This window comes from Diabrotica virgifera, chromosome 8 (genome assembly GCF_917563875.1).
Source record: "Diabrotica virgifera virgifera chromosome 8, PGI_DIABVI_V3a".
Classification (NCBI taxonomy): Eukaryota; Metazoa; Arthropoda; class Insecta; order Coleoptera; family Chrysomelidae; genus Diabrotica; species Diabrotica virgifera.
Window position 1 is genome coordinate 47,612,562 of NC_065450.1, and position 26,031 is coordinate 47,638,592.

General features: G+C 32.3%; 1 protein-coding gene across 16 annotated transcripts in view; it reads right to left on the reverse strand.

The window, feature by feature from the left end:
* The window catches only part of LOC126889954 (G-protein coupled receptor Mth2-like), a 595,837-nt gene that overhangs the window by 88,426 nt on the left and 481,380 nt on the right, over positions 1-26,031 (reverse strand). For all 16 annotated transcript variants that reach the window (XM_050658722.1, XM_050658718.1, XM_050658714.1 and 13 more), the window contains 2 exons: positions 14,127-14,309; positions 7,441-7,519 (listed from right to left, as the gene is read on the reverse strand). In XM_050658722.1, coding sequence (XP_050514679.1) covers positions 7,441-7,519; positions 14,127-14,309 — 262 coding nt within the window. The remainder of the gene's footprint in view (positions 1-7,440; positions 7,520-14,126; positions 14,310-26,031) is intronic.

The following is a 26,031-nucleotide window of genomic DNA, read 5'->3' on the forward strand; positions in this document are numbered from 1 at the left end:
ATAATTTTTGTGAAAAGTTTATATATGTGTGATAGCAGACTGATAGGACGGTAGTTTTTTAGATCTGTTATGTCACCTTTCTTATGCAATAAAACAATGACTGCATTGTTCCATTGAGAAGGCGTTTTTCCTTGGTGAATGCATTCGGGGAAAAGTTTGGCCAAAACCTGGATAATTTTATTTCCACCTTGTTTTATTGCCTCAATCACTACTCCGTCATCGCCAGGGGATTTATTATTTTTCATTTCTGAAAGTGTCTTTTTAACTTCGTATGGTGTTACTTTTGGCATTAATTCTGATCCCTGGTTCGTGATTTTGGGCAGGAGCTGATCTTGCCTTGCGTTGATGCTCTCATAAATTTCGCGATAAAACGATTAGACAACCTTAAGGATTTCGGCTCTATCCGTAGCAATGCTGCTGTCTTTGTTTCTTATTCTGTACATATTTTTGTTGCCAATGTTATTCGTATTTCGCCGCAAAACTTCGATACGATATCGATACAATACTCGAAAAAATATCGACATAAAAGGATTAAATTAATAAAAAACGATTCTTTATTAATTTATCACTTATCTTTATTAAACAAATCACTTAAAATATACAAGAAATATAATAAATTACATTGTAATCTCACAAATATTATCCCTTAATGAACTCTTCATCTATCTGTTCACGCAAGACACAAATGAGTTCTTTGATATTTTAATCTTTAAAGAGCATTTTTTATTCGTTAGGAGCTTCTTGAGAAAAAACCGCTCGACTGGTACGGACGTCGCTTAGACACACAAAATATCTCTAACCAACCGAGAAAAAACGTGGAAAACACTATTACATGTATGATTTCCACCATAATAATTTTTTTCTCGATATCGATATTTTCCGGAATGGGACGTTTCGATGCCGCCGGTTCATCGCCGGCCGTTTCGATGCCGCCGGTTCATCGCCAGTCCATTTCATCGCCGTCATATCTCGCATTTCCTAGAATTCCTTATTAATACTAAAAATAACTAATAATTGTAACTGTCGAAAATTCGGAAATATATCAGATAGCGATTAATTGACTGGCGATGAATCGGCCGGCATCGGCATCGAACTGGCGGCATCGAAACGGCGGCGATGAAACGTCCTAGACCCATATTTTCAATAATATCGAGGTAAGCGTATTGACAATACAATATTATTGTATTGATTTCAGATAATGAGTATCGTATCGACATTAATATTGCTAAGGTATGTATTATTGTATCGGTATCGTATTGATTTTCGATACGATATCAGTACAATATCGATATTTTTATCGAATATCGTGAAGCTCTAGCGAGAAGTGAGATGTTCTTAGATCTCCCTCAGCCTTCATAGCTCCAGTAATTCGTTGGTTTGCAAATTTTAGAAACTATGAAGGTTTTATCAGAAAATTCGTCCCAATAAAGTTTTGTTTTGATATTATTTAATTATTTTATTAAAGCAAAACTATAGGTTATTTATACTTTTAATTAATTATTTAATTATGATTTTAGTTGGATCGGAAGACTGTATGATAGGCGTGTGTGTAAACCGATATTACTAAACTTAAGAGGCTACAGTAGCGCGTCATCAAAACGGAAAAAGCGTTCCAAGATCGCGGCTTTAATGTTGAATATTTTGTCGAGCTATTTGGCACACATATTCGTAATGTGTACCAAAATGAGTGAGTGGCGGTACAAAGCCCAATTTACGAAATATGTTCTTCTTCTTCCTCTTTATAAGCAATTCTGCTTGTTCATTGGCGGATTGATACCTCTATGGAAGGTTGTCACTCCATCTTTTGCGCGGTCGGCCAATACTTCTTCTACCGATTGGTGATTTATCTCGTGCTATTTTGACCATACGTGTCTCCCCCATTCTGGTTATGTGGTTGTTCCATTCTTTCTTTCTATTTAGTGTCCATTCGTTTATACACTGTACGTTACATTGTCTTCTAATATCTTCGCTTCTCTTTCGATCTCTCAGTGTATTTCCTGTAATTCTTCTCAGTACTCTCATCTCTGCCGTTTCCAGTAGTCTTTGTGTTGTGGCTGTATCGGGTCTTGTTTCTGATGCATATGTCATTATTGGTTTTACACTGGCTTTACACATTCTTGACTTCATGTCAGTGTTAATATGTCGGTTTCGCCGTATAGTGTTATTAAGGCATCCTGCCAATCTATTTGCTTTTTGTACTTGATTTCTTACTTCTTTGTCTAGGTCTCCGTAACTCCGACAATGTAATTCCAAGGTATTTTACTTCCATTACTTGTTCAATACTGATACCATCAATTTCTATTTTTCATCTGATTGGTTCTTTACTGATTAATATTGTTTTGGTTTTCTGAGATGAAATTGTCATATTGAATTCTTTTGCTCTTATGTTAAATCTGTGGACTAATCTTTGCAGACTATCTTCATCTTGGGCTATCAATATTGCGTCGTTTGCGTAGCAGAGCATTTTTACTTCTTTGTTTCCCATTCTATATCCTCTTCCTTTGTTGACGTTTTTGATGATTTCATCCATGATTAAATTGAAAAGCATAGGACTCAATGAGTCTCCCTGTCTTATTCCGCTGCCTATATCTATAGGTTCTGTAAGTTGTCCATCTATTCTGACTTCCATTTTGTTGTTTTGGTAGATGTTCTCAATAGTTTTTATGATATCTAGAGGGACTTCTCTATTATACAGAAGATGGATTACATCTTTGAGTCTTACTCTGTCAAATGCTTTCTTTAAGTCAATCAGACATAGAAATGCTGGTCTATTATACTCTAGTGATTTCTCAGTAATTTGCTTTATGACGAATATTGCATCTGTACACGATCTTCCAGTACGAAAACCCTGTTGTTCGTCTGCTAAACTTATCCTCTGATTCATTACGTCTTGTAAGATTTTAGTTGTAAGTTTTAGGGTAGTATGTATTTAACAAGTTGATACCTCCGTAGTTTTCTGGCTGCTTTTTATCTCCTTTTTTGAATAGTAGAATTAGTTCGCTCGTTCTCCATTCTTCCGGTATTTTATTGTGTTTTATGATTTTGTTAATTAATGTTGTTAATTGTTCTGTCATTGCTGCTCCACAATATTTCAGTAATTCGTTTGGTATTCCATCCTTACCTGCAGCTTTTCTATTCTTCAGCTTTTCGAGTGTTTTTCGTACTTCCTGTGCACTTATATTAACATCTTCATTTGTGGTAATTTCTGGTGTTTCCGGTTCTAGCAAGAAATATGTTAGTATGTAGAAATTTCTCTATAATTAAATACAATATTAAAAGAACTAGCCTGTACGCCATTAAGAAAAACAAAAAAATACAGTTTCTAGTTTCTTCAAATAAGCTTGTTGATCCCATGCCTAGATTTTGTGTCATATTGGAACTACTAAAATTTTTTATCTCTAACAGGAAATCGAACATATATATATATATTACATCAAATAACTGAATAGGCAACATAGAGAAATAGTCACTGTCATTTTGACAAACCTGCGTCAGATTTCTAAGTGTAATAGCCGTAATAGCACGATTCTCTTATCTGTTCTGTTATCGATATTTGTTCAGTGCAGCAGTGTATTATTTTACGAATTCGTTAGTGTTGATCCATAGGGAAGTAGTGTTTATTTATAATTAATTTATTATATTTTTGTGTAATAGAAATAAGTTTTAAATTTACTTATAGGTATGTATATTTTACTTAAAAATATTTCGAATTCTAATGCGAGTATATAAAGTTTTATGAGGATTTTTATTATATAAATATTATCAATAGTTTAAAAAATGAGAATAGTTCATCAAACTAAAAATAAAGTGAAACCTTTCAAGAAAAATTCCATTAAAAACCGTGCCAAAATTATGCGAAAATCGAAATTAGAGCCACCACAAATTTTAATAATCTAAGTACCTATAAGAAATAAACTACTGTTGTCATAAATAAAAAAAGTGTGAAAATTTGTTTCCCATGAAAATTATATTCGCAATAAATCTATAGGGGAGAATGGGAGCCATCGGGTAATGAGAGCCACCCAGTTTTATTTAAATTACGCGCTTTTAAATACTTGCTGACACTGGCGACACGTTACCGACAATGCAGAGATGCAGCGACATCGTTGCAGATGTTTATTCAGTGTTGTTTGAATGTTGTGTGAGCATAGTAGACTTTTTGCAGTAATCGTTATAATACACGTGGTTTACAAAATTCACGGTAAGTTAGTCCTAACATGTTTTTCTTAAAAACTATTTTATGCAAACTAAACTTAACTACCTAAAGAATAATTGCATGTGATTTGTTTTTTTAATCACCTGGTTTTGGTAATTTTTTTCATAGGTTAAAATTTTCTAAACAAAACGGGTAATGGGAACCATTATGAATACTCATCAGATGGGACTCATCGGATTAAGAAAATGTCAGTGATAAAGACCTTTGTGATGATAACTCGGATAATGAAGATGAAACAGATTTATGTTTGATCTGCTATGATTCTGGGAAAAGTGGCAGAACTGTGGTATCGCTGTACAGCTTGTGGTCGATGGGTACATGCAGATTGTTCGGGGGTTGACACAGCTAAAGATTATCTCTGTGACTTTTGTTTAAACAAAATGAGTTAAAAACAATGTATTACTATTTTTGTTATGAAAATTAAAAATTTAATACAGATAAAACTTAAAATAAATTGTGGTTCTTATTACCCGACCTATTGGGGCAATTGGAGCCATTCACTATATTTAGTAATTTCATAATAACTTTAACATAACTAAATAAATTTACGCAATAATAATAGCGAAGGATAATTAACATTTTAAAGTAGCTCTTAGCCTGGACCGATTTTTTATATACCCTAAAATTTATTTTTTATTAAAGAATATAGTTAAGTGGTTCCCATTCCCCCATTCTCCCCTATTTAGGTACAGAAATCCTGACTACAGTACAAATACTACTTTTTCAGATAGTTATATATTCATTGTTGACAATATTTTCGAACTTGCTTCAATCTGTCGTTCATTTCTTACGACTAATAGGGGAGTGCATTTAGATTTTCACTTCGGAAAAAATCAAACAAGATAAAAACTTCTTATAATTTCATTAAGAAATGTTTAATAAACAACATATCAAAAAATTTTACTCGAGAAGTGGGTGCTTCATTTTTTATTAAACAAATGAACCGCGAAGTTAGATGTTTTTTTTTAAATAACTCCGAAAATATAATTTTTAGAAAAAAAACTGACTTGACCATTGAAAAATTCAGAAAATTTTCCAAAAACACCTTATATAAAGATTTTTCTAAAATTAAATCTCTAGCTTCTGTAATTTTTATTTATAACGCTAAAGTCACCCTTCTCACACATATTGGCGCACTGTAAACTAGCGTTGGAAGAAGTGCACGGTTGAGTTTTTTTAATGTAATTCTTTAACTAATGGATCAAAAGAAATTTTACAAATTGGACATGAAAGAAGATGAAATAAGCTATCTTATGGTTGTAATAAAAAGAAATAAAATATATGGACATAAGTACGGTGTGGGCGGAAAGTGAGCCTTACATGAATTTTGTTTAAAAATGATTTTAAAATGTGTAACTAATACAATTTTACTTATAAAACTCTCAAATTTGTACAACTTATCTCTCAATAATCTTAATAAACGATGTTTCATTCAAAAAAAATCTCAAAAATTTAATTCAATAATACGATGTCTCAAAAAATGTAATTTTTGAAAACTTCGTAGTTTTACAGAATTCCCACCACTTTAAGACGGTATTACTCAAGTTTGAATAAATTTAATACAATTTTTTTGATATTTTTTTAAAGCTTAGGATGTAATCTTTAAAAAACACTAAATTATTTTAGTTTAAAAATGAAATAAACAATTTCTTTTTGAGAAAACTTAGAAAGATAATAAAAATGTAATACAAAAACCGAAAATTACCAGCTGAAAAAATGTATATACAGAGTGATCAAAACTTTTTTCTGTAAAACTTACCTAAAATACATTTAATAATAAGCTTCAACAATAATAAATGTTCAACAAAAAAATTTTTTTTAGCTCTTATACAGTATGTCTGCGTAACTTGGAACCTATTGATAACTTTTTTAATATCAGTTTTACGAAAAAAAGTTATTCTTTATAAAATACTCTGCATCGTATATAACATAAGATACAACCATCAAATATTAAATTTTGTTAATTTTGTACGACGTATGTAAAAAAATATGAATTGCACTCAAGAGTAAAGTAATTTTATATTTCACAATATCGAAAATTTTTATAAAGAAAAGTTGTTTGGAATTAAAATCTATGTTCGAATATGTAATTATATTCTTCTAATCGAAAATTTGTTTTTTTAATATTGTTTCAAATTAATTATACCCATCATTAAATTTTCACTTATTATTTTTATGATAACTGTTTTATTATTAATTTTATGAAGAAAGTTATTCGTCATAAATAGCTATGCATGGTCTAACATTTAATATGCAAATATAAAATATTATATTTTATCAATATTATACGAGGTATGTAAAAAAATTATATTTCGCGCAATAAATATGTACCTTTATAGTTCACAATATTTCGATTAGAAGAGTGTAATTGCATATTGACACATCGTTTTTAATTCTGAACAACTTTCCATAATTACAATTTTCAGTATTATGAAAAATATAGGTATTTTACTCCTAACTGAAATTTTTATTTATTGACATATCTTATACAAAATTCATAAAAATTGATATTTTATGATTGCATTTAAAGCTTTAGAATATGCAGAGCTTTTTACTAAGAATAACTTTTTTTATTTATGTAAACAAACACGTTTTATAAAAAAAAAATCGGATTTTACAACTACTTTTTAAGGATTTTTAGGAAATAATCCGCCATTTTGAATTTGCAAATTGTAATGTCAGATTTTTTGTCGTGAACATTTTTTATCAAAATAAAATGTTGAATTCACCCATATTATTAACATTATTCATACAAAACAATTGTTATTGTTTAAACAATTAATAAACAATTAGCGGCGAAATTTGTGAGTAGAACTTTTTACTTTAACATATTTGTAAACTAACAAAAAAAGTTTTAGAAAAATATAACCTTGTTTGATTTTTTCCGAAACATTGTATCTTTTCATTCTAATTGCACTCCCCTATAAACTAGGTATTTGATATAAACGTTTATAGTAAAACTTAGAGCTCGGTTTATTTTATTTTGGTTTATTTTTATAAATATCTGTTTACTAATAATAAAATTGTTTTCTATTATTTCCATTTAGCGCGCCTATGAGTATATTGTCACAATATTGATCTTAGATAATGTCAAAGTGGCCTCTTAAAGGCTTTGCAGTATTCATTCATTTTTTTTTGAAATAACATCTTCTGTATGGGGCTTGCACAAGATGTATATTATAAAAGTATGCTAAACCAAAAATTAATAAAAATAATTTACTTACCTAAAAGCTAACCACATATCAACGCACATGACGTTCATCCAGAAGAACGACACCAGGAAGAAGAATATAATCAGGTAACCTAAAAATATTTATCGAAATTAGTTCAATCTCATCATAAAAACTAATACCACTAATAAGGCTCAAACCAAGTCTTAGAACAAAGTACGGAATAAACAATAAACGAAAATGGATAATGTAGGAATATGGAATATACAGAGAATCAGCAATAAACGTGAACAGTGAACAAATAGTAAAATATTTGGAACATCTTAAATTGTATACCGGGTGGTGAATTGGAAAACGGGCCATAGGAAACTCAATGTAAAATTCTAAACTGTTGAATTCCTACTTTCCTAATTATTGAACATCAAAAGACATTAGAAACTATTTGTAGAGAATTGAAATCGGTATTGAAAATAACTGTTAAAATTGTTCTACGAATGAAACATATTCCAAAATTTTGTAAAAATGTAATACATTTTTCAGTTTTTCAGCCCAAAATTAGGCCACACACAGTGCAATAAAGTGTCACAATGAAGTTATTATTTTCACATTTCATATAATCTGAACTGTCAATATATTTATTTTATCATTTATTGTTTAAAAACAATACAGTTGATAAGATACCCTCAGTTGCGGAGAAAGTATTAATAATAAAGATTTTTTATTTAGTCAATGGTGTGAGCCCTGTCAGATAAATAGTAACGTGTGGCCTAACTTTTACACACATATCTACTGTGGCAAATGTATTATATTTTTCAAAATTTTGGAATGCGTTTAAATCATAGAACAATTTTAACTTTTGATTTTAATATAGATTTCAATTCTCTACAAATATTCTCTTATGGCTTTTGATGTAAAATAATTAGGGAAGCAGGAATTCAACAGTTTAGAATTTTACATTGGGCTTCTGGCCCTATGGTCCGTAGGAAATGCGTCTTCTTCCCGGTCCACTTTTACCATTTACCTTCCCTTGGAGAATCAGTTGGAGAAGGCCGTAACGTTCTTGATTTCTCATTACATGTCCTGACTATTCCTAGATTCTGTACTAATATATAGAAAAGTATTTATGAAGCAGCTAAAGACGCACTACATTAAAGTTAGAAGACAACAAACGGAAATATACCGAAAGAACAGTTACAGCGGAGCAATTTGAGGGATAGAAAATGCCAGAAAATCAACACCTACAAAGTGGATAAAGAATCACAGAAATACGGAAATTTATAAACTCAGAAAGAAAAGAGAAGATAACAATCGAGATAACATCAAAACAGTGGATGCAACACTATTACAACTTCTAAAGTAAGTTCAATTAATAGTCGGAGAGATAGAAGCGGATTTTGTTCGTGATCGGTAATATGGACAAACTGTACGGATATATGTTGAATTAGTCGTGTACATATGATTTTCCCACAAGGGCGGCCAGCTGAGCGGTGGACGAGGGTAGTTATAAGGGGTAAAAGTCGCGGATTTTATTGTTTTTTTTTGTGATTTGTTTTTCTCGTGATCGAGAGCATCGAGTGCACCAAAATTTGGGAATAAGTAGATCAGGACGTAACCAATCAAAATCTTCAGGAGCGGACAAAAATGAATATGCAAAACTTTTAGCTCATGCTCGTCATCGAGAATATGTCCGCAACTTGCACAGTTGATTCATTAAATGTGTAGAATCAAAATCCAAAAGGGCGGACAGCTAGGTGGGGTCATTTTTCTTAAAAATGCACCAATTTAAAAAACTGTACCATATTATATTTAAGTACTTTAAGCTATATTTAAAATTTCCTACCGAAATTAAATTTTATAATATAACTTCCGCGCAGTTACGTCATAACCTGTTTATTCCAAAATTTTGGTACACTATTTCGATCATGAGCGTCACAAAAAACCCTTATAATATGCATATTCACCCCTGTCCGCCACCCCTTATTCTTCCATGGAGCTGTCCGCCCCTGGAGATTTTGCTTAGTTATGTCATGCCCTACTAATTCCCAAATTTTGGTGCAATATTTCGATCACGAGCGTCACAAAAACCTTTACAATTTTTATATTCACCCCTGTCCGCCACCCCTCTGTGCCTAACGGATTTGTCCGCCCCTGGAGACGTTGCTTATATACGTCCTGATCTACTTATTCACAAATTTTGGTACACTATTTCGATCACGAACATCACAAAAAAACCGTTATAATATGCATATTCACCCCTGTCCGCCCCTGGAAATTTTGCTTAGTTTCATGCCCTACTAATTCCCAAATTTTGGTGCAATTTCTCGATCACGAGCGTCACAAAAAACCCTTATAATTTTTATATTCATCCCTGTCCGCCACCCCTCTGTGCCTAACGGACGTGTCCGCCCCTGGAGACGCTGCTTAGTTACGTCCTGATCTACTTATTTCCACATTTTGGTGCACCATCTAGTACCATCTTATAATTTATATATTCACCCCTGTCCGCCACCTCTTTGTACCCCACGGATCTGTCCGCCCTTGAAGATTTTACTAAATTACGTCATGACTTACTTATTCCCAAATGTTGGTGCACTATCTCGATCACGAGCGTCACAAAAAAACAATAAAAACCGCGACTTTTACCCCTTATAACTACCCTCGTCCCCCGCTCAGCTAGAGCTTCACGATATTCGATAAAAATATCGATATTGTATTGATATCGTGTCGAAAATCAATACGATACCGATACAATGCAAACCTTAGCAATATTAATGTCGATACGGTGCTCATTCTTTGAAATCAATACAATACTCTTGTATTATTGGCGTATTGTCGATACGCCTGCCGCGATATTATTGAGAATAATATCGATATCGAGAAAAAAAATATAAAACGCCACGTGAGTGCTACATAAGGCCTATAATACACCCGTGTTGAGCTGCCCCCCCCCCCCACTTGCAAAAATTAAAAAACAAATAGCCCTGATTTATGAGCTATTTATGAGCTCTCATATTCCGCAAACTAAAAATTTTGAGCTCGTTCCACTGAGCAGGAATTTAATACCCTAGTGGGGGGGGGGGCTGAGTCAGCCCCCCCACTACTTAAAAATAGGAATATTGAATCGGTTTTTGCGGCAGAATTACGAGCTATTTATGAGCTCTTGAAATTATATAGTTTCGATTTTTGAGCTCATCCCCTTCACCCCCAAACAACCCTTTAATTGATTTAACTTAAGAGAAAGATGCTGAGAAAACTAAAATATATCGTATTGCGGATATAATTCATATAGCTTATATACTCTAAGAATAAACTTTTAAATCAAGAGCATTTCGATTATTGAGCTACAACCCCTTCGCAAGAAAACCACCCTATCTTCCCGGCTTAAGAGAAAGTTGTACTTAAAATGCATTAAACTAATTATTTGGCGACTACATATCATTTAATAATTTATAAGCTTCCAAATTACGCGCATTTAGATCAGTAGATTGCAATTTATTTTGCATAGTGCAGTCACTGAAGGTAAAAATCAACGATTACCTTCAATTTCGGTGAACCGGAGGATACGTCAAGAAACAAAGGTGACATGGTACCACCTTGCGCCTTTACCCTGAGGGTGGATACCGCCCCTTCTCGGGGGTGAAAATTATTTTATAAAAAATAAATGCACAAATCAATAAAAGAACAAATTAAAAGCAAAATTTATTATATAAAGTTAATAAAATAAGTCAATACTTTTTAAGTTATTAAAGATCAAAGATTTTAATTATTTGTGAAAAAAATGCATGTTTTGAAAAGGTTTTTTGTAAATCACTGAAAAACTTTAAGTTTTTACAAAAAAGTTAATAGTAGTTTAATTCGTATAGCTTATATTCTAAGAATAAACTCTTAAATCACGCGTCTTTCGATTATAGAGCTACAACCCCTTCGCAAGAAAACGACCCCATATTCCCGGCTTAAGAGAGAGTTGTTCTTAAAATAATTTAAATTAATTGTTTGGCGACTACATATCGTTTAATAATTTATGAGCTTGCAAAATATACGCATCTCAATTATTGAATTGCCATTTTCTTTCTATAGTGCAGTCACTGAAGGTAAAAATCAACTAGTACCTTCGATTTCGGTAAATCTCCATTTATTTTCACGAATTGACAATAACAACTTGGGGTTTTAGCCTGGGGTATATGTCACCCCTTCTCGGGAGTGAAAATTACTTTATTAAAAATAACCCCACAAATCGAGAGAGGGACAAATTGTAAGCAAAATATAATGTGATTAAAATAAATCAATACTTTTTGAGTTATTAAAGATCAAATATTTTAATTTTTGGAAAGAAAATGCATGCTTTAGAGCGATTTTTCATAAATGACTCAAAAACTGTAAGTTTTTACAAAAAAGTTTTCATCACTAAAATTGAAGCTAATACAAAATATAATAAATTGCTTACTTGAAAAACCCTTTAATGTTAATTTAAAGTAAGCTATTGGTAATTAAATGTATATTTTTTTCCGCGACTCTTAAAATCTAAGGGTTCAAGCTTAAATAACGGGAAAGAGATGCATTTTATAACACTTAGGTACTAAATACTTGTCAAAGTACTTAGAAATACCTATGAAAAATAAGATGTAGAAAAAGTTGATAGTATCAAAATCCGCTCACCAATTTTCGTGAAAATGAATGGAGATTTACCGAAATCGAAGGTACTAGTTGATTTTTACCTTCACTGACTGCACTATAGAAAGAAAATGGCAATTCAATAATTGAGATGCGTATATTTTGCAAGCTCATAAATTATTAAACGATATGTAGTCGCCAAATAATTAATTTAAATTATTTTAAGAACAACTCTCTCTTAAGCCGGGAATATGGGGTCGTTTTCTTGCGAAGAGGTTGTAGCTCTATAATCGAAAGACGCGTGATTTAAGAGTTTATTCTTAGAATATAAGCTATACGAATTAAACTACTATTAACTTTTTTGTAAAAACTTAAAGTTTTTCAGTGATTTACAAAAAACCTTTTCAAAACATGCATTTTTTTCACAAATAATTAAAATCTTTGATCTTTAATAACTTAAAAAGTATTGACTTATTTTATTAACTTTATATAATAAATTTTGCTTTTAATTTGTTCTTTTATTGATTTGTGCATTTATTTTTTATAAAATAATTTTCACCCCCGAGAAGGGGCGGTATTTCCACCCTCAGGGTAAAGGCGCAAGGTGGTACCATGTCACCTTTGTTTCTTGACGTATCCTCTAACCACTGACCAATTTTCGTGAAAATCGATGAAGGTTCACCGAAATTGAAGGTAATCGTTGATTTTTACCTTCAGTGACTGCACTATACAAAATAAATTGCAATTTACTAATCTAAATGCGCGTAATTTGGAAGCTTATAAATTATTAAATGATATGTAGTCGCCAAATAATTAGTTTAACGCATTTTAAATACAACTTTCTCTTAAGCCGGGAAGATAGGGTGGTTTTCTGGCGAAGGGGTTGTAGCTCAATAATCGAAATGCTCTTGATTTAATAGTTTATTCTTAGAGTATATAAGCTATAGGAATTATATTCGCAATACGATATATTTTAAGTTTTCTCAGCATCTTTCTCTTAAGTTAAATCAATTAAAGGGTTGTTTGGGGGTGAAGGGGATGAGCTCAAAAATCGAAACTATATAATTTCAAGAGCTCATAAATAGCTCGTAATTCTGCCGAAAAACCGATTCAATATTCCTATTTTTAAGTAGTGGGGGGGGGCTGACTCAGCCCCCCCACTAGGGTATTAAATTCCTGCTCAGTGGAACGAGCTCAAAATTTTTAGTTTGCGGAATATGAGAGCTCATAAATAGCTCATAAATCAGGGCTATTTGTTTTTTAATTTTTGCAAGTGGGGGGGGGGGGGCAGCTTAACACGGGTCTATAATACAGTTAAAATATAAGAGTTATAGTACGCACAAGCGCTTATGCTTTCCATTAATGCGAGAGAGAAGGATGATGAACCCAATAAGTCAATCAATTTCGATATTTTAGTTTTAAAATCATCAGATAATATTATCGATGTATACGATGTTATTGAAAACTACTTGCAATCTCCAAGACCTGGACCAGACATAAATATTTTATTATGGGGGAAATGATATAGTAGTGTTTTCCCCGTTTTATCTCGGATAGAGAGGGATCTTTTGTGTGTCCCAACGACGTCCGTACCAGTCGAGCGGCTTTTTTCTGAGGCAGCGCTGGTACAAAAAAAATACTAACGAATAAAAGATGCTCTTTAGAACATAAAAGTATCAAAGAACTCATTTGTGTGAACAGATGAATGAAGATGTCTTTAAAAGGTAATATTTTTTGTGAGGTTACAATGTAATTTATCTTATTTCTAAAGAATTGTTTTTTTATTAATTTAATCCTTTTCATGTCGATATTTTATCGAGTATTGTATCAATATCGTATCGAAATCAGTATCAATACGATATTTTTATAAGAAAGTATTGCTGATAGCGATACCCGATACGATACTTTATTGGCATAACCAATACAATACTCAATACTTAAAAAGTATCGATATTGTATCGTATCGTGAAGCTCTACGCTCAGCTCTCCACCCTTGTGGGAAAATCATGTACACGACTAATTCAACATATCCCCGTATAATTTGTCGATATTACTGATCACGAGCAAAATTCGCTTCCAGCTCTTGGACTATAAGGCATGTTAAGTTAAAGATTTCAGTATGTACTTACCCAAAACGTGACATGTTGTATCAGGAAACTGTCCTGAGTAGAGCTGAATAGTGACCAGAGTAATGTATGCTGCTAATAACGTAAACACGTATGACATAAGCGCTCGCCTGTGCAAATTTCTCTCAGGTAATAGCAGATAAACGAGGAACGTGAGCAGCAAGAATGGCATCGATATTATCATACCTAGAACAAAATTAACTCGTTACTTTGATGAAATTACTATAATAATAGGCATATACAAGAAATGTTTGTACAAGTAAGTATATTTTACCTATCGCACAGTTCGAAAAAATATTCCCATGAGATACCCCAGAATAAAGTTCAAGTACCCGTCCATGCAAAAAGTAGTCCTAATTTATTTATAATATTAAAAACATTGTTTTAAACAAATTGTAAAAATTTATTCTTTTGACCCAGATAGACTATTTATGTTTTTTGGATTATTTTAACCAAGGAAAAAGGTCTCTTGGAATTATTTTATGATGTTGATCGTTTTTGAGTTATAGACAACAATTTAAAACTGAAAAAATCTGTAGGGCTCACAATCACAAACACAAGTAAAATATATTATTTTTGAAATTACACTTCTTTACGATCGAGGGTGAAATTTTATAATTCCCTGGCGCATGCGCAGACAGACAGTATGTAGTTCGTTGCTAATCTTTAAATTTTAAAGTATTTTTCTACTTCACTTGGTCTATTAAATTTGTCAGTATGTATGAGAAATATTGTAACCTGTCAAAGCAAAGGGAGTACAGCTCAGTGGTAGAGCGTTCGACCGAAGATCGAGAGGTCCCTGGTTCAAATCCATGTGTTATCTAACTTTTTTTATTTTTAGTATTGTTTTAATAAAAAATTTTGGAAAGTAGTAAGTAAAATTAGTTTAATCTTTAAATACAAATGACCTGTTAAAAGTATATTTTATTTCGTTGAAATCATATAATAGAAGTATAACTTCTTACGTGCGTACAAAGTACACACACATTCTTTTTTTTAACTCTACAAGTGACTAAATTCAAAAGTTCAAACCTTGTTTTATCAGTACCTGATGAGTATTTTGGGCTTGTTTTATTTTAAAACATTAGTTTTTAGTTGTTAACGAAGCGCTTATTAGCAGGAAGGGCGCTCATTAGTACAATGAGAATTTAAACCAATTAGGAACAATTTATTTCTCTCTTGTACAGATAGTCCAGGGCAATAAGGTATTTTCCATGACACTTCAACAGCCAGGGTACTGAAGCGTTTTTTCGACAGGTAATACCTACAAGAACAAATTGTAACTAGTTCCTGCGTAGGATCTGGCGGCCATTTTTATTTATAAACAATTTAGTGTCATAAAACGGCCTTTTTTCCTTTTTTATCAAATCATTGGAAAACAGTGAACCTTATGGTTTTTTTAGTACAGACATCTTCGAGAGCATGGAAAAACCTTTAAAATGACGTATTATAAAGGTTGATATGTCGGTTCGCTAAACTCAGACGCAACTGGCTAGATATTTTAGTCGATAATTTTTTTGTTTTTTGCCAATTTTGCAAAAATTGGCAAAATTACTAACTATTTAGTGATTATTAACTATTTAGTAATTATTTTTTGCCAATTTTACTAAAATTGGCAAAATTACCGACTAAAATATCTAGAAAGTTGCGTCTGAGTTTAGCGAACAGACTTATTTATTGTTAATATAATTGCGAAAAAGGTCGAAATTGCAAAAAAAAATTACTGTTGTAAAAATTAGTAATATCTGTTCGCTAAACTCAGACACAACTGGCTAGTGATAGTTGGTAATTTTTTTGTTTTTGGCCAATTTTGCCAAAATTTCCAAAAGTACTAACTATTTAGTAATTATTAAGTATTTAGTAATTATTTTTTTGCCAAGTTTACTAAATTGGCAAAATTATTTACTAAAATCACTAGCCAGTTGTGTTTAGCTAGTTTAGCGAACCGACATAAACAGCTTTGCAATTTTTGTTAAGTGAGGGTTTTTTGGTGCTTAATATGTGACAAAAATTTCAAAGCGATTCATTCAATTGTTTCAATTTTGTTCAAATTATTTATCCCAGAGAACTTTGTTTTTGCAATCACGTATCCGTTTTTGCAATCAAATCAGAAAAAAGTAATGTTAGAACCATTCTACATGTGTCAAATGAAAGAGCATGAGTTAAAGAGTTAAACTTTCAAATTGATTTAAAAGAAGTGAATAAAAAGTGCATTTATTAGTAATAAATAATTATGCAAAAGTATCGTCAACTTTTCCTTATAAATTTTTATTTTTTTATATAATAAATTATGTATTTTTTATTACAATTTTTTAGCAATTATTATATAGGTATGTACATAACATTACTTGGTAGTTGTGCACCTAAAACCTGGTAAAAAATAATTTATTTTTTTTTAAATTTATTCAAAAAGTTTTGTAAGGAAAAATTGACGATTCTTGTTCATAAATATTTATTACAAATAAATGCATTTTTTATTCACTTTTTTAAACAATTTGAAAGCTTAGCTCATGATCTTTCATTTGACACCTGTAGAATGGTTCTAACATTATTTTTTTCTGACTTATGGTATTCCAAAACAAAGCTCTCTGGGAAAAACAATTTGAATAAAATTTAAACAATTGAATGAATCACTTTGAAATTTTTGTCACATATTAAGCACCATTTTTGTCACTCATTTTACAAAAATTTCAAAGCTGTACACTAATTTTTTACAATAGTTATTGCGAAGTTAATTTTTTTGCAATTTCGACCTTTTTTTCGCAATTATATTAACAATAAATGAGTATATCAACCTTTGTAATACGTCTAATACGTCACTATAAAGGTTTTTCCATGCTCTCAAAGATGTTTGTACTAGAAAAACCATAAGTTTCACTGTTTTCCATCGATTTGATAAAAAAGGAAAAAAGGCCGTTTTTGATACTAAATTGTTTATAAATAAAAATGGCCGCCAGATCCTACGCAGGAAATAATTAGAATTTGTTCTGAGGTATTACTTGTCGAAAAAACGCTTCTGTACCCTGGCTGTTGAAGTGTCACGAACAGGGTATATTTTTGCCTTATTTCTCTGACCTAAGAATGCTCAGTCCTGCATGAGCAGGGGACAGCCTGAGCGTCCCTCCTGTCATCTGTAGGGTTTTCATTTTTCTAAAATATACAAAGAATTTATCTTTTTAGTGTTCCATGCCGGAACTGCAAACAAAATCTGCCTCATTAATGCCATCACATTTTCTGCGTCATTGTTTCATTTTTGTCGACCCATAACATTGAATTTTGACTTGAGTTTGAGGGTCATGCTTACCTTTTTTTGGTTTCAAGACACATCGCTCATGAGGAAAAAAAGTGCCCCTCAAAAAACAACATTTTTCAGGAGAGGCAGAAATATATTTTTTAAATCTTAATCTAACCGTGAATTAATGTAATCGAATGCAAAAATTTTCGTTGAGATTCATCCAACTGCAAAAATTTGTAGACCAGGGCGCATCTGTAAAAATATTAGTACATTTGGACGTTGAGAGGTGACTCAAATTTTTTTGCAGAAATTGATTGAAAATAAATGAGATAATAATATTTGAGTCATCCTCCCTCTCAAAATGGTCCGGAACATTGTTTAAATAATCAAAATGTCAAAATATGAAGGAAAAATTCGATTTTTTTCTTCGTTTTTTGATTATAACTTTAAAAGTATTCATTTCCGAGAAAAGTTGTACTGACATAAAAGTAGCGAAATTAAATTTCCTACAATATAGAATTGATTAAAAATTTAAAAAATAGTCACCCTTGTTGCAAAATAGCACTAATTGCGAAAAAACCAGACAAAAACAAGTATTCGCATTTTACGTTTTTCAACAATTTATGCTACACTTAAGACCTTCATATTTCACCCAGAAAAACTTTATGATACAGTAAAATCATACTGTAAATTTCATTAGGATCGGTTTAATAGATTTTGCAAAATAAATTTTGCAATACAGCTTTCGCAAAAAAATTTATTTTTTCAAAATGTTACAGGAGTGAAAATAAAGCAGATAGCAAGTTGAATTTTTTTTTTGCGTATATAAGTGTACCGTACCTTTTATTTGCAATTTCGTAAAACTAAAATCGATTAACTACCACGGCGTCAGGAATTTTTTTAAATAAACATTAATTATTGGTGCTACGCGCAGGACAGCGGATAGTTTGCTCTGATTGGGCATTCCAATGACCTTTGATAATGACTGATACATTTTAATTTTTATTACATTTCGATATAAATAAATAAATTTGTTTATTGCAAAATAAAAACACATCGTCTATCCTTTGAAATAACACTTTTATTAGCAAGAACTCTCTTTGTTCATATATTTTAACTTAGAGAATAAAAGTTTATTATTTTTAAACCTATGCAATTGTTTAAACAATATTTCACAAACAATAATAAAATTAGTTTGATTTTTGTGGAATTAAAATATTAAAATACAACAAAATATAGAGTAAGAAAATAATATATTAGATAAAGATTGGAAGGAATTTTGGTGGAAATCAACTTGTGTGAATCGAACACCGCTGTCCTGCGCGTAGCACCAAAAATTAATGTTTATTTAAAAAATTTCCTGACGCCGTGATAATTAATCGATTTTAATTTTGCAAATTGCAAATAAAAGGTACAGTACCCTTCTATAAGCAAAAAAAATCAACTTGCTATCTGCTTTATTTTCAATCCTGCAACATTAAAAAAAACGAATTTTTTTTGCGAACGCTGGATTGCAAAATTTATTTTGCAAAATCTATTAAACCGATCTTAATGAAATTTACAGTGTTGTTTTACCGTATCATAAAGTTTTTCTGGGTAAAATATAAAGGTCCTAAGTGTAGCATAAATCGTTGAAAAACGTAAAATGCGAATACTTGTTTTTGTATCGTTTTTTTCGCAATTATTGCTATTTTGCAACGAGGGTGACTATTTTTTAAATTTTTAACCAATTCTATATTGTAAGAAATTTAATTACGCAACTTTTATGTCGGTACAACTTTTCTCAGAAATGAAGAGTTTTAAAGTTATAATGAAAAAATCAATAAAAAAGTCGAATTTTTCCTTCATATTTTGACATTTTGATTATTTAAACAATGTTCCGGACCATTTTGAGTGGGGGGATAACTCAAATATTATTATTTGAGTTATTTTCAAGCAATTTATGCAAAAATTGAGTCACCTGTCAACGTCCATCTCAAAACAGACGCGCCCTGGACTATTGGTAGGTTTTTGGCATTTTACTGCTTCGTTGCCTCGCCTAATAATGTAATGTGGTATTTAAATAATTTTTATTTTATGTAGGGAATTCCCTGCAATTTCATTTTTTGGTTATTATGTTATGTTACGTAATTGAATTCTAATTTTAGAAGACATGTTAGGCCTCGATCCCGCGCACCAAAAAAAGTTTAGAAAGCTGAAAATTTGTTAATAGATTATCGGTGTCTATGTAGTCGGACAAACTTTGATGTACGGGAACACTGGAACAGGAGAAGTTTTAATTGTGGAACAGGTTAAAAATTTGGAACGTCAGTCTACGAAAACGTCCCATGTATTTTGTCTGACAGTACTTCCAATTGATTTGTTACCATTACATTAAACTCTCAAGCAAAAATCAGACTGCTATTTACCACCAATATAATACCTGTCATTTGACATGTTCTACGTGTTGGACTTATTAAAATGCCCATATGTCTCTTATTAAATGACATATTTGTCAGTCAAATATTTTTGATATATTATACTATAAAGTTTTCTATTGAATAAACTTAAAAACAACCTACTAGTTTTCACAATCATAAACTTGTCAGAATGACACGTTCCACAATTAAAATCACGTTCCACAATTAAAACTTCCCTTGTTCCAGTGTTCCTTTACATCAAAGTTTGTCTGACTAGAAACCGTTAAGCTACTAAACAAATTTTCATCTTGCTATTAATAAACTTTTTTTTTTGTACGCGGGCCCCAGGCCTAGTAGGAACAAAAAGAAATATGAATTAAGAAACTCTGACTTCAATTACGGCGAACAGCAAGGAATTTCCAATTATTAAACTTTACTCACGTTTTAGAGATTTATTTTTATAATCAGATCATCGTGATAACATACAATGACGTTATTTAATAACGATAATAAAAAATATATGTATGTATATATAAATAAAAAATAAGTATGATGGTATTATACTGTCATACTAATACCATTTTCACCATAGCGGGGAGAAAAAGGCAATAAATACTAGCAATTACAGTTAGATAAAATGAATATTGAGTCACCTGTCCACAAATTAGTGCGAAACAAAAGATTTATGCAACGAAAATTAACAGATATTTACTATATCATAAGAGCGGCATTCGTTCACCTAAATAGTAACGAATAAAAATTCTAGACCTTAGTAGTTACAATTATTTCATATAAAGCCGGGTACATATATATGCGAGCAAAACTGTTTGTGATCTACTCGCATACCGTTCGTTGAAAATATATTTACAGCGAACTCGTCGCAAACTCATCACGATCCACGGAAAGCGACGAACCAACTGACTACGAACCAACTTGCTCGAAGTTTAATGTGAATGATTCATTTAAAGCGTAAAAAGGAAGAGGATACAGAATGTGAAACAAAGAAGTAAAAATACTCTGTTACGTACACGACGCAATACTGAGAGCTTAAGATGAAGTTAGTCTACAAAGATTAATCCGTAGATTTAATATAAGAGTAAAGAATTCAATATGACAATTTCATCTCAGAAAACTAAAACAATAGTAATCAATAAAGCACCAATCAGATCTAAAAAACTGGCGGGATATCTTAATGATACTATACGGCGAAACCGACATAGTTAACAATGACATGAAGTCAAGAATGTATAAAGCCAGTGTAAAACCAATAGGGGAGAGTTGGATAAAACGGGATAGTCGGATAAAACGGGATACCTAGCCTAGAGACATAACTAGTGCTGCTATCAATCAGACAACGACGGAAACTTGTTATCAGTCGTCATTTTAACATTCTCAGTTCGTTTTACCTCGATGCCACTATTTGATGAAAAGTTGTTGTGTTTACAATTGTTTGACTCTATTTTTTTGGTACTTTGTACTTTTAAGAGCTTTGTTGTCTACAATATATTGCCTACATATATAAAAATATAATTCCGGTGACTATTACATTTAATTAAGCACTCATTAATGAAAATTCTCATGTGTAGTCTATCTAATTTTACTTTCACGTTTAGACAGGAGTCATCTTTGTTTTGAAAAATGTCTGAGTTGGACAAAACGGGACACTTATAAGTTGGATAAAATGGGATACAGTTTCTTATGTCCCGTTTTATCCATCTATTTATTTGTTGGCCTGTTAATTTTTAAATAGCGATATGAAGCGTGTTCTCATACCGCAGAAAAGAACAACATATTTTTATGTAACTTTTGTTCTGATATACGTACCTAGTCCTAAATAAATGGTCTTGTTTTTCATTTTGCAATAAAACATAAAAATCACCTATTTTTAAGTTTCTAACTACTGAAATAGTTATTTTCCTAACTAGTGCGGAAAGTGATACTTTCACGCACGAGACTGCCGTTGACCCATAGCGGAGTTCGGGCAAGCAGTCGAGTGCGGGGAAGACACTTTCCGCATGAGTTAGGAACATAATTTTTTCTAGGGCCGTACATTTGGAAAAAAGGCACGAAAAATAGAGTTATATCAATTTTTATTTAGCAGTGAAAATACACAAATTAATTCTTTGACAAGGCTGTCAAAGCCAAACTTTCAATATAATGGGTTACCACGACGACGATATTGGTTTCCATGACGACGATTCAAAACCATTGTAATTGTCTACTGATCTGACTTTTAAATACTATGTCAAAATAATTTTATTTCATCGAAATATCGCGCTAATTTGATTAAAACATGAACACAATAAGATAAATTTGAAATAAATTAGTAAATAATATCTAAATATTAGTTTATTGCATGTATTATAATATATTATAATGCCATATTACAAGGTATTTTACATTCCCGCACGCCGTGCGGGAAAATTTACTTTCACGCACGCCGTGCGGGAAAGTGCAACTTTCGGAAACGAAATGCGTGCGTGAAAGTGGCTCTTTTAGCACGGCCGTAGAAAAATATTGTTTTTTCAAGAGTAAATTTAATGAAGAAACGCTCAACGACAACGGAGAAAGACTCCTAGAACTTTGTTTATTGAATAACCTCCGAAACACATAATTTGAACATCCAATATAGCATAAGATCACCTGGTCAGATACAAGAGGACGTAGCTCTATGATTGACTACATTATAACAAACAGACAAATACACCCCAGGGATATAATAGATGTGCGCACTCTATCGTCCGCCAATGTAGGATCCGACCATGGCCTGGTACTAGGGAAAATAAATATAGAAATCAACACACAACGCCAACGAAATACAAAAGTCGTAGAAAAGTTAAACATAGAAAGCTTAGAAGACCAAGGGACACAAAACTTGTATAGAAACAGACTAACAGAAAAGCTTAACAGCCATAACCTAGAGACTAAAAAGGATATAGAAGAAACCTGTAAAATTATTAGAAAAAGTATCCTACAAGCAGCAGAAGAAGCTTTAGGTAAAAGAAAAGTCAACAAAAATAAACGTGAATACAAAACTCCATGGTACGACGAAAGGGTGAAAGCACTAGCAAATCAAAAGAAACAAGCTTTCCTAACATACAAAAGAGTGAAGACACCGGAGGCACGAGACGACTACGTGACAATCAGGAATAGAGTAAACCAAGAAATAGATAACATCAAAAAGGAACACTGGGAGAAATTTACCAAAGATATGGAATACGACCACTATGGATCCCAGAAAAAGGTGTGGAAGATGTTAAGGAGACAAAAAACAGAAATGAATGAATTTATACGGATAGATAACATTACGGAGACACAATGGACTGAGCATTTCGCGAAATTATATGGAGAAGGAGAAGAAGAGAACAGAGAAATAAACATTAATGAAACCCACGATAGAGTACTAATATCAGAAGAAGAGCTACAAGAACGAATAAAAAAATTAAAAAGTAGAAAAGCACCTGGTCCTGATAAGATAAATAATGAACTGCTAAAATATGGAGGAAGAACACTACTCAAATGGCTCCTAAAACTATTTGTCGATATAATAAATATCGGAGTAGTACCAGCTGAATGGAAGGAAAGTCTCCTGCTACCGATACTCAAAAAGGGAGACTCGAAAAATCCTGAAAATTATAGAGGCATTAGTCTGATGAACAGCACATTAAAATTGTTGACGGCAGTCATAAAAGATAAAATCGAGGAAAAAGCGAATATGGCAGATGAACAGCAAGGCTTCCGGAAGAACCGCAGCACAATAGATGCAATTTTTATTATCAGGCAAATAGTAGTAAAGTCTATTGAATATGGAAAACCAGCATACATGTGCTTTGTAGATTTAAAAAGTGCTTTTGACAGGGTGAGGCGAAATGATATCTTAAATGTATTACAAGCTGAACAAATAGACCACCAGATAATAAGGCTAATTAAGGAAATTAACAAGAACAACAAGACCAGAGTTATAATGTCAACAGGAGAAACAGAACGCATAGAACTAAAAGGAGGAATCCGCCAAGGAGACTCGCTCAGCCCATTGTTATTCAATATGATGATGAATCAAATAATTCACAAAGTCAGAAAACGACATGGATACCACATAGGAGCGCATAAAATCACGATACTATGCTATGCCGATGATGCAGTACTAATTGCTGATAACGAGGATGACCTACAAAGGCAGCTCCACACTTTCAATCTCACAACAAATAAATTTAATATGAGAATATCGGTAGAAAAAACTAAATGTATAGTGATAAGTAAAGAGCCGCGTAGATGCAAGTTAGAAATAGACGGCAAAATTGTAGAACAAGTAATGAAATTCAATTACCTAGGAGTAGAGATCACTAGTGACAGGAATATAAGAACAGAGACCACAACACAAGCAACAAAAGCGGCAAGAGTAAGTGGTTGCCTCCGAGAAACCATATGGAGAAACAAATATCTGACCACGGAAAGCAAAATAAAAGTATACAAGACAACAGTAAGACCTATCCTAACATATGCAGCGGAGACAAGGACCGATACAAGAAAGACGAAACAACAAATCAACAATATCGAAATGAAAGTATTAAGATCAATAGCGGGCATATCATTAAGAGACAGACAAAGCAACAGAAGTATACGAGAACGTTGCAAAATATTAACAGGTGGATAAAAACAAGAAAGAAAAACTGGAACGAACAGGTAAATCGAATGGAACCAGATAGATTAGCGAACATCTGTAAAAACAACAAGCCGTATAGCAGAAGACCCGTTGGAAGGCCGCCGAAAAGGTGGAAAGACAATGTACAGTCAACAACAACTGAAACGGAATAAGAGGCAGACAAACAGGACTAATCCTAGTCGCGCGAAGAAGAAGAAGAAGAAGAAGAAGAAGAAGAAGAAGAAGAAGAAGAAGAGTAAATTTTGCTTCGCAGTCTTATGTTTACTTAGTTATACTGTTTAGATAATTTTATACAAAAAATTAAATATTGTGAACCTATCCCGTTTTATCCAACCGTGGTATGCTAAAACGGGATGTGTAGGACTTTACTAAATATTTTTTTTACTATTTTCCAGTTATTAAAAATAGCTAAAAATATGTTTTTTGTGTGCTTAAATAAATGTTATGCCTATAAAAAATAATAATATGATAATTTCTTTAACATATTTTCCGTAGTAAAAATAAACAAGAATGGTATCCCCCTTTTTGTCCAACTCTCCCCTAATAACATAATATGGATGAGAAACAAGACCCGATATAGCCACAGCACAGATACTACTGGAAATGTGGCAGAGATGAGAGTACTGAGAAGAATTACAGGAAATACGCCGAGAGATCGAAAGAGGAGTGAAGAGATTAGAAAACAATGTAACGTACAGTATATAAACGAGTAGATACTAAATAAAAAAAGAATGAAATAACCACATAAGCAGAATGGGGAAGACACGTGTGGTCAAAATAGCAAGAGATAAATCACCAATCGGTAGAAGAAGTATCGGCCGACCGCGTATGGTGGTGCAGGGTTGCAACCACCAGTGATGGGGTTGATTAACTTCGACACACTATGTAGGTACTTGAATATATTTATTAACTTACTACGTAATGACAGTAACTAATTGGTGTTGGATGGTTGTTACCTGGTCTGGGCTGTAGCTAAGTCTGTTTCTGAATAATTTCTGATACCTTTTTCACGTATACATATCTATCCTATTTGTTTGTTATGATTTCATATTTGTCTAACGCGACCGTGAATTAATAACAGTATTTTTGTTAGCTTGCAGTTTTTACTATGCGTGGCCTAGTTTACATAAATCAATGCCAACTACTTACATAATCAAAACATTGAATTGTAATATTTACTTTTAAGACTTTTAAAAATTAAACCGATAAAATATTCTGTAGCAAACTGAGCCGGCCCTGTCTTTCCACACTACGGTATGATCGACTGGTGTCGATTGTACCCGACCCCACTACCACATGGACTCGAGGTGGTGGTAGGTACTCGGAGAGAGGCCAGGGCATTTTCAGTCATTCGACAATTCAAGACTCGAATCCAAGACGTTGAAAAGTGAAGACGTGTAATAAAGACTTTAACTCTCAGCGTTTCTTTAAATTTCGATAACTTAATGTTTTTTTTGTATTAAGATTTTAGACTCAATAAAGTTTTAATCATAACATTTACAACTGGCGTCCAACGTAAAGCCTTTTTAAAATTAATATCGTCGTGTTAAGAAATAAGAATTGCAACGATTCCGCTTAACATTGAACACGTGCAGATTTACGGCAAAACAT